Source organism: Palaemon carinicauda, chromosome 2 (assembly GCF_036898095.1).
Source record: "Palaemon carinicauda isolate YSFRI2023 chromosome 2, ASM3689809v2, whole genome shotgun sequence".
In the NCBI taxonomy this organism is placed as follows: domain Eukaryota; kingdom Metazoa; phylum Arthropoda; class Malacostraca; order Decapoda; family Palaemonidae; genus Palaemon; species Palaemon carinicauda.
In genome coordinates, this window is record NC_090726.1 from 57,475,873 (window position 1) to 57,491,335 (window position 15,463).

General features: G+C 43.5%; 1 protein-coding gene across 1 annotated transcript in view; it reads right to left on the bottom strand.

Moving 5' to 3' along the window:
- GlcAT-I (Glucuronyltransferase I) overlaps positions 1–15,463 on the bottom strand; it is a 122,086-nt gene that overhangs the window by 48,155 nt on the left and 58,468 nt on the right. The window contains exon 4 of the mRNA XM_068356059.1: positions 5,076–5,206. Coding sequence (XP_068212160.1) covers positions 5,076–5,206 — 131 coding nt within the window. The remainder of the gene's footprint in view (positions 1–5,075; positions 5,207–15,463) is intronic.

A 15,463-nucleotide genomic window follows, 5' to 3' on the forward strand; every position in this document is an offset into this window, starting at 1 on the left:
ACGTAGAAGGTCCACCCTTAGGGGAAGTGTTCTGGGAACGTCTACTAGCCATCGAAGTACCTCGGTGAACCATTCTCTCGCGGGCCAGAGGGAAGCAACTAGCGTCAACCTTGTCCCTTCGTGAGAGGCGAACTTCTGCAGTACCTTGTTGACAATCTTGAACGGAGGGAATGCATATAGATCTAGATGTGACCAATCTAGGAGAAAGGCATCTATATGAACTGCTGCTGGGTCCGGGATTGGTGAGCAAAATATTGGGAGCCTCTTGGTCATCGAGGTTGCGAAGAGATCTATGGTTGGCTGGCCTCAGGTGGCCCAAAGTCTCTTGCATACATCCTTGTGGAGGGTCCATTCTGTTGGAATTATTTGTCCCTTCCGACTGAGACAATCTGCCATGACATTCAAGTTGCCTTGGATGAACCTCGTTACTAGTGATATGTCTAGACCTTTTGACCAGGTGAGGAGGTCCCTTGCGATCTCGTACAACGTCAGAGAGTAGGTCCCTCCTTGCTTGGAGATGTACGCCAAAGCTGTGGTGTTGTCCGAGTTCACCTCCACCACTTTGCCTTGAAGGAGAGACCTGAAGCTTTTCCAGGCCAGACGTACTGCCAGTAACTCCTTGCAGTTGAAATGCATTGTCCTTTGACTCGAGTTCCATAATCCCAAGCATTCCCGACCGTCTAATGTCGCACCCCAGCCTACGTCCGATGCGTCCGAGAAGAGAACGTGGTTGGGAGTCTGAACAGTCAGGGGAAGACCCTCTCTTAGGTTGATATAGTCCTTTCACCAAGTCAGACAAGACTTTATCTTTTTGGAAACCGGGATCGAGACCGCTTCTAGCGTCTTGTCCTTTTCCAGTGAAAAGCTAGATGGTATAGAAGAGGACGGAGGTGTAGTCTTCCTAGTGACACAAATTGATCCACGGATGACAGCGTCCCTACCAGACTCATCCACAGCCTGACTGAGCAGCGTTCCTTCTTCAGCATCTTCTGGATGGATAGCAGGGCTGGGGGCTGATCGTCTTGTTCAGCAACGTCCTCATCAGAGGGTTCCTCATCCGAAACTGATGAGGAAACGGCAACGGAGTGGGCAACGTCTGACTCGCTGAATCCCGTTGCACTGGTGGATGCGTGACGGAGCCGGACGCAATATCATGGAACTGCTGCACAGTCTGTGAACTGTCAACAACCATGGGTGCGCGAGGAAGTACAGCGTCAACCCGAAACTGTCTAGACCGTCTGGGTTGTGCAGTCAACACCCTACCGGGTTGCTGAGGTTGACGCACTGCGTCACAACAAGTCACCTCTGCTGGTTGTTGAACGTCCTGAACGTCAACAACCACCTCCGAGCGTCGCTTAACGTCAACGTGCGGCTGGCAACCCACACTGGGTCGCATCGGTGGAGGAACCACCTCAACTGGCAGACGCGAGTAGGTAACCTCAGCGTCAACAGGGCGCACAACCGACCGGTTGGAAGGTTGTTGGCCAGAAGGTTCTTCTCCGCATTTAAGTCCTCTATCAAGGACGCAAGCTTGGACTGCATGTCTTGCAGCAAAGACCACTTAGGGTCTACAGGAGCAGGTGCGGCAACAGACGGTGTGACTGCCTGATGAACCGACCGGTTGGAAGGTTGTTGGCCAGAAGGTTCTTCTCCGCATTTAAGTCCTCTATCAAGGACGCAAGCTTGGACTGCATGTCTTGCAGCAAAGCCCATTTAGGGTCTACGGGAGCAGGTGTGGCAACAGACGGGGTTAGCGACTGAGGCGGAACCGTTTACCATCCCTGAAAGCCTTGTTATGCGTGACATAATAGTACAGCAAAACTTCAAAGGCTCGACAAAAGCTGAGAAGTTGACCTGTAAACAACTTGGAGCGTCTCCTGGCTAGGCGCCAGGGAGAGTCTACCAGAATTGAGAAGTCTATCTGGGCAGAGGCAGGAACTCCCAAGCCGAGAACTTCTCTCGTGTCATATCAGACTCTCGCTCTATAAACCAGTTTAAAAGAAGGGAAATCAAAGGCTGTATCCCCCAAACTCCTCCTGGTGAAAAAACCAGTCGCCTAGCCAACGTAACGCTCTCTAGGAGAGCGAGAGAGCACTAGCTAAAAAACAACGGCTTCGAAGTAGCTAGGCCTAGTGTAAGTTCTGACGTTTAGGCGAACGAGGAGCAGCAGTTACAAGATCCGGACGAAGATCCTTAAAAAAAAATCATCATGATTTAATTAAAGTCCATAGGAGGCTAAGCAGCTTAAGGCTCCTCTCCATCTGACAGAGTCCTCAAGGGAATATCAGTAGGAGGGAGAACAGCAACTTCTTCATCTACAGGAACCTTGTCCGATAAAAGCAGAGTCTCTCACTGGTGCATTAGTAGCGGACCAGAACGCAACGTCATGTAACTGCTTGACAGTCTGTGAACTGTCAACAACTGAACTGTCAACCACAACGGGTGCGTGAGGACATACAGCGTCCACTCGAGACTGCTTTGACTGTCTAGACTGAGCAGTCAAAACAACTCTAGAATGCGGAGGTTGACGCACCGCGTCAAAACAAAACAACTTAGACTGTTGTTGTACCTCGCGAACGTCAACGGAAGGTTCCGTGCGTCGCTGAACGTCAACATGCGGCTGGCAGGGTACACTGGAACGCATGGGTGGTGGGACTCTCTCAGCTGGAGTGCGGCAGAAGGTCGCCTCAGCGTCCACAGGACGCACAACCGTGGTTGGTTGTAGGCTAGAGGTTGGTGCAGTGTCAACCTTCTCCGCACGAAAGTCCTGCATCAATGACGTTAACTGAGACTGCATGGTCTGCAGCAAAGACCACTTAGGGTCTACAGGAGCAGGTGTGGCAACAGACGGTGTGACTGCCTGATGCGGTACCGCTTTGCCTCTCTTAGGAGGTGAGCAGTCGTCGGAAGACTGCAGCGAGTCCGAACTGACCCAGTGGCTACAACTGGGCCGTTGGACTTGCGCGGAAGGGACCGACTTGCGCTTAATAGGCCGCGAGACCTTGGTCCATGGTTTCTTACGAGAAACCTCTTCCGCAGACGAGGAATAAATGGGCTCTCTCGTCTTTGTGTGGGTGGGGCGATCTTGGGTAGATACGCCCGAAACCACGGAGGGAAACGTCTGTTCGTTGATCAAGGCCTCTCGAACCCATAAGTCGTTCGACATTACTTCTCCCCTGGGCTTGGGAGCTTGCAAGAGGTCCCGGACTAGGTGAACGACAGGCACGAACAGACGAACCCTCGGACGCAACTGTAACACTTTGCGCATATCACTTTATCACTTCGATTTTCTGTTTTGCACTTATTTCACTGAAATCGAAACTTTTACTGATTTCTACCTGAAACACGCAATTCTACCCTTCATTAAAAGGTAGAAATTGCGAAATCAGTCGTATAATGCAGCTCATTAATACCAGCAAAAAACAGAAAACATATATTAAGATAAAAAATTCAGTGGCTGGGAAAGAGACTAAACACTAGTTCATATAAACTACGTTTTCAATCTCTCACCGCACATAGCCTGGGGACGAGAATAAAAACCTAAAAACGTTTTACCTTCCTCCCCGTACAGAGACTAGGGACGAGAGTAACACGAGAACAACGTTACCCGCTTGAACGGAACGTTTTCTCTCCTCTCTCTCCCTCCGTCTCTATCTCTCTCTCTCTTTCTCTCTTGATTTCGCACCTAAGAGAAGAGCCCAATTATATATCGTCAAAAAAACATGTTATTTGACTAAAGGAAAAAACTGAAAGGTTTTCCAAATAAAAAGTTCCTTTAAATTAGAATTTAAAACATTTAAGTTAAGAAAGAATGAACAAAACGTCAGAATCGATTTACTCTTACTGCAAAGTGAAACCGTGATACACTCTCTCTCTATCGTAACGATAGAGCGCATGTTGAACGTCCTGAACGTCAACAACTGCGTAGCCTAAAAAACTAAACGTTAGTTCATCTTTGAAAACAGTACGAAGACTATCAAAGAAATTCTTTCATAAAACATTACATTTAAAAAGTTTTAAATTCTTTAAAAGCTAAATACGATATAACGGGCTCAACGTTGATTAACTTCGGTTCCAAGTTAGGACCGCCTACTATCAGGAAAGGTCGCATATAAACAAAACATTAAAATTTATTTTTATATGTTTATAATAAATGGAAAGTTAATCGAAGAGGCCTAATAAAGGCGGAGAGATATAAAATATATAGATCTATAACGTGATAAGAAAATTACTAAAAACCTAAACACACTTCCGTCTAAGGGAAGGGTCGGCCATTTAAAAGTGAAAGAAAGTCCATACTCTCTTTGTCACCATAATTAAATCTATCCAAAACGAGTTCAAGTTTTGAGATGAAGATAAAACACCTGCATAGCGAAAGCTCAAAACTAGAATAGTGTACTTCACCAAATAGTTGTGAAAACAAATCCAGTTAGTAACAGCGAATTAGTAGGTATTGCCGGTAGCCCGACAGAGAGAAAATTGAGTTCTGTGTTTACATTGAGTACTGAGTACCTGCACGACAGATGGCGCTGTTGAAGTACACCCCCTACCTGCATAGCGATCGCTGGCGGATTTTTTACGTAGAGTTTTCTGTCGAGCAACAGAGTTGCAGCTTATATAATCACCGGCTAAGTTTAATATTGAAAAAAAATTTTTCATACACATAAACACAACATTGTGGTAGCTGGCTGGTATATGTTACCAGTATATAAAGTTAGGGAATATTCAATCTGGCTGGTATATGTTACACGAAGTCAGGAAATATTTGCATAAAATTGTGGCATATTAATTCAAAATGAATTCTCGAAATTCAATTTGTACGATGGCGATGAAAAAGCGACATCTTAGTAAACACCAGCAATGAGATAAACTGAATATTAGATGGTAAACAGTTGTCACCAACTAGTTAGTTTCCATCAATTACCAGATGGTGTGGTGATTAACAGAGGGGGGAGAGGATGGGAAATTTATATTTTGGAGTCCAAACAGCTTCAAGTAAAAGTATTATGAACATCAAGGAGTTTAAAAAAAAAAGGAATAATAGATACAAGAAATATCAATAATATCTAGTATACCTGGTAAGTTCAGCTTTTTGCTGAGGTCTCGTGTAAGTTGGTGTGATGACATAAATAACAGTTACCGTTCTATCCAAATATTCATCTTCGGCAATGTTGTACTTTCTTAGGGCAGACCTAAGCTTTTGATTCTGGAAGAGAAACAAATAAATACTTCACATGACATTTAAACATTCTTCACATAATTTGGTCAGAATATTGCACCAATTAAAAATAAAAGTGAACAAAACATACTTTTTAACTACTGTAAAACCTCCTCATAGCTTGATTTAATTATATGCTCATGAACTTTTGATACTATTGTAAAAAAAAAATACACTGAGAATTCACCTAATGGTGGGAGTTAATCTGGAAGCACCAGGCAAAATTTTTAAACCGCACTATATTCATGGTCAAGTATTGAAATAATAATTTTTTTTGTAGTACAATACTGCATACTGTAGAAGAACGACGGCAAAATTTCCATTATAGGCTATTGCCAAACTGAAATCCTATGTAAAGCATATTTTTTAGCTTATTGTGTAGGGCATTATTGCAAGATATGACACAATTTCAAAATGGGCTGATTAGCTAGCGGGGGCAAATCTAGTATTCATGGTACAGTATTAAAATAAAATATTTTCATTTTTAACCTTATTAGTTTTTGTACAGTACTTTAAAATTTCTTTATCAGCCGTCTTATTATCTCATGACCTTGTCCTTTTGTTTCAGGTTTGTGCAACATCCTATACTCAGTAGGGAACCAGTCTCTACTGATGGTAAACAGACTGCGATAATTTTTTTTCTTTTAACACGATTAAAGAGAACCAGAAACCTCTTTCAACGTGTATTAGAGTTAACAAAAGCCACAAACCTGAAAACTGGTTACTGGTACAGCTCAATTCCCTTGATACCGTGGCTTGTATTGAAGTACACATGCAATTGACTGTAATGCCACCTGATTCATGTCATGGCATCAAGGACATTTTTGTATACGTGCGTTGTGTGATGCGTTTACACACAACTGCCATGGCAGAGTACCCTTGAACAGCACACAAGGGTCTTATAAAAGTTCCATGGATCACATGAAATCAGTGAAGTTACAACTTGCCTGCGATTGCCCTGTGAAAGTTATGTTGTTGGCCAGTGAGGTAGTTGTGAAGTTGTCGACCAGACAGTGATCTCTTATTTAAATGTAAAATATTCTTTTCTACATATTGCTGGAGCCTGAATTTAGGGGGGTTACTTTAACTTTACCAGACTCTAAATTAATGTAGTGGCAAGACTTAGTGTGTGTTCATGTACAGATTTCAAGAACAATTGATTTGATTTTTTTCTGTGAAGGGTTCTTATATGAGAGTCAGTGGACCCATTTGTGAAATGGTTGCCTTCAGTGGTTAATGGTATGCTAATTTTTTTTCAAGTTTCCGATGTCATTGTATTAGTTTCCATTACAATTGGTAGTGGTATTTGTAGATGTAGGTTCTCAACTCTGCTATTTTCTCCATTATGACTGTTTTTTCATTATCAACTGTGCAAAATAAAAATGTTTGGAATCTTTTTTTCGATTTTTCTCCCATAACCTCATCTGATCATAAATCATGCATTACGGTAGAAGTGCTTGAATGAAACAAATTCCCCTGCAGTTTGTTTGTTTGTTGGATTCCCTTGCCCAGTGGTCATGCCCAGTATCACACTATTTCCTGGGGCCATTTACTTAACTTGGGCTAGTGGAATTGGGGTCGTTAACACAATAGGAAATCACCACTCAGTAGAGTAGGCTGCTGTAAAGTTGCCTTTCAGGGTAAGTGAATGTTAACCCAAAGGTTTCTTCAATTCTTAACTCTTTTATTTCATTTTCACCAATCTTTTCATTTCTGCTATTCATTTATTTTTACCATTTACAGTATTTTAGTCCATGTTTACTCCTAATCCCCATATTTCTTTCCTAATTCTATATTACTGTTATTCCCTTTCTTATTCCCCATTATCCTTATTTCATTTTATTCAGTTTCTCCAGCTATATTCTATGTGTATTACAGTAATTTTACTTAACGCAAATTTTGTATAAACAAATTTATAGCATGAAATTTTATAAGAATTTCTTCCAGTCGTTCACTAAATAAAACCAGTTTTATGTTCCTGCACATACAATGCTCCTTTTGAAAATTTCCGTTACTGCCTCCTGTCTATCATACAGACAAAAGTGAGGTACTAAAAGATTTAATTGTTTATTGAAGAAATAATTATCTATAACTTTCTCATTTGTGAATGAAAAGAATTTGCCTTTTGTTTTAACTGAAAGCTCTTTAGAGATATCATAAAATTAGAACATGAAACAAGTTCAGCTTAATTTTCCTTCTTTTTCCATTCATAATCAAAACACTGCAGTCAGCAAAACACAAGTCTAATTTGGCATATCAAGCCTTCAACTTAAACAATCTAACTGGCTGTAATAGGAAATCTCATTTTGGTTTAAAAGTTATGATACCTTTGAAGAGCCTTGTATTTAAAAAAAGTGCAATTTTTTTTTAATGAGAAAGTTATCAGATTATCAGAAATTTTATATAATACTTCATTATTTTCCAAACTAAAATAATTCACTTTATTGAAATTAACATTATTTAAGCTTATTTTAATATAAGGCCAATCAAATTCCTACAACGTTTCCTAGAAACAATATTAGAATCTTTTCATATGGCCGGTCACAAATTACAATAATTTTTATCTTGCACCTTTGGGGGTTAATTGCTTTGTGCTTTCCAAGACTCTTCCAGTAAAAGGCTGGAACAGGGAATCCAATATGATAAATTACCAAAGAAATATTGTCTCCCCTGCTCTAGGGCCAATGTTTCAACATGCAAAGCATGGACTCAGTGTGCATAAAGGAAACCCATGAGTTCAGGTACTTTTAATTTCTACACAGCATTTCCAATAATGATATCATCTGTCAATCAATAACCCATCATCACCAAGAACCAACACTGCTACAAGTTTATGTCTAGATCCTGAAACAACTATCTCCTTGAGGACAACAAAATTAACTAATCGAGATATCACAGCAGGTGAATCCCGTTCAAGTGAGCCATGCCTGAAACCAGGGTGAACACTCACATGAACACTTGGTGACTTTGAACTAGTACACGACTACCACTAGGAAGACGCGGAGGTATTCTCTGTTGGATTGCCATTTGAGATTGACAGCCTTAAATCATCCTTCCACATGGCTGCACAAACTGTTTGACGTCTCCATCTCGAACTGAGTTTGTAAAACTTGTTCAAAGAGATAGACATGTCTCCATCCATCCATAGACTTCTCCACTAGGAATAGTTGGCTGGTGAAGCTAGGAGACCCATCTCAGACAACTTCTATCACATTCTTCTCCATCATCGCCTTCACTTCCTTTTAAAGGACGAGTTCTATCAGCAATTCCAGAGGGTACGTCAGGACAGTTGTAGAGAGTCAGCGAGGGGAGAATGAGAGCTAATGAAAGGAAGGGAGTAACTGTCACAAAGGACTTTTACCATCTAACTTTCTGTACTGTATTGCTGCCACATTACCCAATGGCTTGACAGGCATCCCCCCCTTGTGGCAGCTGGAGAAGGGGTTTGCCAATCTCAGCAGGCCCTGCCTCCTCACCTTACTCTACCATCCTTCCTGACACAACTGGGTTGGGGAAAAAGGGTGGAGCATGGTCCCCAACCTTACTCCATGTGGAGGGTCCTAGAGCCAACCGTGATCTGGGCTTCACTGTCGGCTTCTTCGGCACTGGTTTATTGGGATGGGATGAAGAAGCCAGGGAAGCAGTTGATCTGGAAGGGCTGGGGCCTTTGAAGGTCCCTCCCCTTTAGAAAAGGGAGTTGTGACTCTACTTTCTCCAACTGTCGACTGTGTTCTTGATCTCGTCCACGAGATTGAGATCCTTAACGTTTGGTACGTTTGGTTTCTTTTACTTTAATAAGTGAACGAGTACAAGCCATCGCTCATGTACATGCACGAGAACATGATTGAGATGACAATCGTGCACATATCGGCGAACATGTACATGCTTTTGAATTAGCATGTGCTTGTGTTCGTGTGTGTGCTGGTGATCGTGCATGTATAGAGTGTTCCTTACATACTGGGGAAATTAAGCACTTAGACAATGTTTTTGAGGTAGAGGGTTTAACCTTCTCATGAGATCATATATCTTCAGCCAATTGTGGTACTGACAGGGTACATTGAAATGGTCGTGGAGATCATTTTACACGAGAAGCGTGCATACCACGCAACGCACAATGTGATCATGTGCGTGGCAAATCACAATAAGATCTCTTCCAAGGTGATCGTGCCTTAGGAAGTGATCGTGAAGAAGCTCATGGGTGTCAGGATCATTGGTTATCAGGAAACATGATATTTTAATTATAAAATAAATTTTTGAATATACTTACCCGGTGAATATATAAAAGCTGAGCCTCCGGCGGCTCGACAGAAAAACACACAAAAACTCGCGAGCGATCGCTATGAAGGTTGCGGGTGTGCCCACTAGCGCCAACTATCGGCCAGATACCGCATATACATGTAAACAGACCCAATTTTTCTCATCCCGCTGGGTCTCTATCGGGGAGGAAGGGGGGGCCTTTAATTTATATATTCACCGGGTAAGTATATTCAAAAATTTATTTTATAATTAAAATATAATTTTTAAATATTTAACTTAGCCGGTGAATATATGATAGCTGATTCACACCCATGGTGGTGGGTAGAGACCAGAGTTAATTAAGTTTACAGCGTATATGCTTAGAGTTTTTGACAGTTATATCATAACAAAACCCAAATATATAAAGGTACCTTGTAAGGAAGTTGACTTAGACGATTACTCTGCCTTATTAGTCTGTCTTCCTCACGAAGCCCAGCGATCCTCTTAGGATGCTGAAAGACTCCCAGGAGCTGAAGTATTAAGGGCTGCAACCCATACAACAGGACCTCATCAAACCCCTAATCTGGGCGCTCTCAAGAAATGACTTTGACCACCCGCCAAATCAACCAGGATGCGAAAGGCTTCTTAGCCTTCCGTACAACCCAAAAAACAATATTAAAAACATTTCAAGAGACAGATTAAAAAGGATATTGGAATTAGGGTAATGTAGTGGTAGAACCCTCACCCACTACTGCACTCGCTGCAACGAATGGACCCAGTGTGTAGCAGTCCTCGTAAAGAGTCTGGACATCTTTTAAGTAAAATGACGCGAACACTGACTTGCTTCTCCAAAAAGTCGCGTCCATAATACTTTGCAGAGATTTATTTTGCTTGAAGGCCACGGAGGTTGCTATAGCTCTAACTTCGTGCGTCTTAACCTTAAGCAAACATCGGTCTTTCTCATTCAAGTGAGAATGAGCTTCTCGTATTAAAAATCTGATAAAATATGACAAGCATTCTTTGACATAGGCAATGATGGTTTCTTAACTGAGCACCATAATGCCTCAGATTTACCTCGTAATGACTTAGTACGAGCTAAATAGAACTTAAGAGCTCTAACAGGACATAATACTCTTTCCAGTTCGTTGCCTACGATCTCTGATAAGCAAGGAATATCAAAAGATTTAGGCCAAGGACGAGAAGGCAGTTCATTTTTGGCCAGGAAACCAAGTTGAAGTGAACAAGTGGCTTTTTCTGTAGAAAAGCCGATGTTCTTACTGAAGGCATGAAGTTCACTGACCCTTTTAGCCGAAGCCAAGCACACTAGGAAAAGTGTCTTGAGGGTGAGATCCTTCAGGGAGGCTGAATGTAATGGCTCAAACCTGTCTGACATGAGGAACCTTAGGACCACGTCTAAGTTCCATCCAGGAGTTGCCAAACGACGTTCCTTAGAGGTCTCGAAAGACTTAAGGAGATCTTGGAGATCTTTATTGTTGGAAAGATCTAAGCCTCTATGTCGAAAGACCGAAGCCAACATGCTCCTGTAGCCCTTAATCGTGGGAGCTGAAAGGGAGCGAACCTTTCTCAGATGTAAAAGAAAATCTGCGATTTGGGCTACAGAGGTACTGGACGAGGACACAGATGCTGACTTGTACCAGTCTCGAAAGACTTCCCACTTCGACTGGTATACTCTAATGGTAGAAGTTCTCCTCGCTCTTGCAATCGCACTGGCTGCCTCCTTCGAAAAACCTCGAGCTCTTGAGAGTCTTTCGATAGTCTGAAGGAAGTCAGACGAAGAGCGGGGAGGCTTTGATGGACATTCTTTACGTGGGGCTGACGTAACAGATCTACCCTTAGAGGAAGACTTCTTGGAAAGTCTACCAGCCATTGAAGTACCTCGGTGAACCACTCTCTCGCGGGCCAGAGGGTAGCAACCAACGTCAACCTTGTCCCTTCGTGAGAGGCGAACTTCTGCAGTACCTTGTTGACTATCTTGAATGGTGGGAATGCATATAAGTCCAGAAGAGACCAATCCAGTAGAAACGCGTCTATGTGGATTGCTTCTGTATCTAGGACTGGAGAGCAATAGATTGGTAACCTTTTGGTCAACGAGGAGGCAAAGAGGTCTGTGGTGGGTTGACCCCAAGTAGCCCAAAGACTCTTGCCCACGTCCTTGTGGAGGGTCCATTCCGTGGGTATCACCTGACCCCTCCGACTGAGACAGTCTGCCAAGACGTTCAAGTCCCCCTGGATGAATCTCGTCAACAGGGAGATGCCTCGATTTCTTGACCATAAGAGAAGGTCCCTTGCGATCTCGAGCAGCGTGAAGGAGTGTGTGCCTCCTTGCTTGGAGATGTACGCCAAAGCTGTGGTGTTGTCTGAGTTGACCTCTACCACTTAGTTTCGAAGAAGCTTTCGAATATCATCAAGGCCAAGTGGACTGCTAATAGCTCCTTGCCGTTGATGTGCATGCTCTTCTGACTTGAGGTCCACAGACCCGAGCATTCCCGACCGTCCAGGGTCGCACCCCAACCCAAATCCGACGCGTCTGAGAACAACACGTGGTTTGGGTTCTTGACTGCTAGGGATAGTCCCTCTCTCAGACTGATATTGCTGTCCCACCATATCAGGCATGCCTTTACTGGTTCGGAGACTGGGAATGATACCGTCTCTAACGTCTTGTCCTAGTTCCAGTGAGAGGCTAGATGGAACCGGAGAGGCAGAAGGTGTAGTCTCCCTAGTGAGACAAACTGCTCCAGGGATGAGAGAGTCCCTACGAGACTGTTCCAACTCCTGACTGAACAAACGTTCTCTTTTCAGCATTAGTTGGACTTCGAGCAGGGCTTGTTCTATTCGGGTGGCAGACGGAAAAGCCCGAAAAAACTGGACTGCGAATCTCCATCCCCAAATATAGAATAATCTGGGATGGGATCAGTTGGGACTTTTAGGTTGACCAAAAGTCCCAACTCCCTGGCCAGACTCAACGTCCAATGTAGATCCTGCAGACAGCGAAGACTGGACGATGCTCTGAGAAGCCAGTCGTCCAAGTACAGGGAGGCTCGGATCCCCGATAGATGGAGGGATTTTGCCACATTCCTCATGAGCCTCGTAAACACGAGAGGAGCAGGACTGAGGCCAAAGCACAGGGCTCGAAACTGGTACCCCACATTCCTGTAAACAAACCTCAGAAACGGTTGGGAATCCGGGTGTATAGGAATGTGGAAGTATGCCTCCTGAAGGTCGAGAGAGACCATCCAGTCGCCTTCCATTAATGCTGTCAAGACAGCCTGGTAGACTTCATCGTGAAGTTTGTCTTGACAATGAACACATTGAGCGCACTTGCCTCTTACGTACTCCTGCAGTGAACATGGCTGCCAGATCATTGGAGCCATCCCTGAGGGACTTGTTCCTGCAGAGAACGTGGCTGTCAGATCATTGGAGCCATCCCTGAAAGCCTTGATTATGCATGACATAATTGTACAGCAAAACTTCAAACGCTCAAAAAAACTCCTAACAGGAGATGGTCTAGCTCTGAAGTCGACCATAAAATCTTGGAGCGTCTCATGGCCAGGCGCCAGGGAGAGTCTATGAGGTTTGAGAAGTCTATCTGGGCAGAGGCAGGAACTCCCAAGCCGAGAACTTCTCCCGTGTCATATCAGACTCTCGCTCTATAAGCCAGCTTAAAAGTAGGGAAAGCAAAGGCTGTCTCCCCCAAACTCCTCCTGGTGATTAACCAGTCGCCTAGCAAACGTAAAGCTCTCTTAGAAGAGCGAGAGAGCACTAGCTTATAAAACAACTGCTTCGAAGTAGCTAGGCCTAGTGTAAACTCTGACGTTTAGGCGAACGAGGAGCAGCAGTTACAAAAAGATCCGGACAAAGATCCTTAAAAATCAGCATGATTTATTTAAAGTCCATAGAGGGCTGAGCAGCTTTAGGCTCCTCTCCGTCTGACAGAGTCCTCAAGGGAATATCAGGAGGGGGATCAGCAACTTCCTCATCTGAAGGAACCTTGTCCGACAATAGCCGAGTCTCAAGCAAGGGAGAGACCTGCCGTGGTGGCAATGCTTGAAAAGCAGAGTCCACACGCAAAGGAGCAACAGTATCAGTCAAGGACGCTATGTCATGTAACTGCTTAAAGGACTGACCCGTAACAACAACAGGTGCGGGAGGACGTTCGACGTCAACTCGAGACTGCATTGACTGGTTAGACTGAGCAGTCAAAACAACTCTTGACTGCGGTGCTTGACGCTCAACGTCAAAACAAGTCAACTATGCTGGTTGGTGAACGTCCTGAACGTCAACAAGAGCAAGCGGCAGCGGCTGAACGTCCACAAGCGGCTGAGAGTCAACACGGGACTGCATCGAGTGAGGCTCTACAAAACACGATTGACGTGACTTTGTAACGTCAATGTCAACAGGACGAGCAAAGGTTCGTTTGGGCGGCTGACGGCCAAGATCTCGATCAGCTAAGCGGCGAGGATCATCGTGAACCTGCTCAACAGAATAGTCCTCCATAAGAGAGGCAAGCTTATTCTGCATGTCTTGCCGTACAACCCATTTAGGATCAACGGGAATGGTTGCGGTAAGAGACGAGGGTAACGTCTGTGACTGCAAAACCTTGCCTACAAAAAGACTCTCGGAGCCTGTGTTACGCTTTTGTTTAGGCAGCGAGCAGTCTTCCAATGACTGCATAGGGTCAAAGCTGTCCTAATGGCTAAAACCAGGACGCTGGACCTGTCCTGAAAGGACTGACTTTCGCTTAAAGGGCCTCGAAACCTTGTTCCACGGTTTCTTATGCGAAAAGCCTTCGGATGACGAGGAGAAAATCGTCTCGCTCGTCTTATGGTAGGGGCGGTGTTGATGAGACACGCCTGAAACCATAGAGGGAACGTCTGTTCGCTGATCAAGTCCTCTCGAACCCATAAGTCGTACGACATTACTTCTCCCCTGGGCTTGGGAGCTTGCAAGAGGTCTCGGACTAGGCGAACGACAGGCACGAACAGACGAACCCTCGGTCGCAACACTGATAACACTTTGCGCAATTATCACTTTATCACTACGATTTTCTGTTTTGCACTTACTTCACTGAAATCGAATTTTTCAACAATTCACATTAGGTATGAATAAAACTGATTTCTACCTGAAGCACGCAATTCTACCCTCATCAAAAGGTTATAATTGCGAAATCAGTCGTATAATGTAAGCACATTAATACAAGCAAAAAACAGTAAACATATATTAAGATAAAAAGATCAGTGGCTGGGAAGGAGACTAAACACTAGTTCATTCAAAACTACGTTTTCAATCTCTCACCGTACAGTGCCTTGGGACGAGAATAAAAACTAAAAACGTTTTATCCTTTCTCCCCGTACAGAGACTAGGGACGAGAGTAAGAAACTGACTCGAGAACAACGTTACTCGCTTGGGACGAGAATAAAGATCGGAACGTTCTCTCTTCCTCTCTCTCTCTCCGTCTCTCTCTCTCTCTCTCTCTCTCTCTCTCTCTCTCTCTCTCTCTCTCTCTCTCTCTCTCTCTCTCTCTTGATTTCGCACCGAAGAGAAGAGCCCACTTACCTTTTGTCAATAAACAGGTTATTTGACCAAAGGAAAAAACTGAAAGGTTTTTCAATTAACAAGTTCCTTTAAAATAGTATTTAAAACATTTAAGTTAGAAAGAAGAATGAACAAAACGTCAGAATCGATTTACTCTTTCTGCAAAGTGAAAACGTGATTCTCTCTCTCTCTATCGTAACGATAGAGCGCAAAATGCGTAGCATAAATAAACTAAACGTTAGTTCATCTTTGAAACAGTACGAAGACTATTCAAAGAAAATCTTTCATAAAATATCTACTAAAAAATATTCATTTAATAAGTTTTAAATCATTTGCTCTGTAAAAGTTATTTACGATTGAAAGGGCTCAACGTTGTTTAACTTCGGTTTCCAAGTTAGGACCGCCTACTCTCGGATTAGAGGAGGAATAGGAAAGGTCGCATATAAACAAATCATT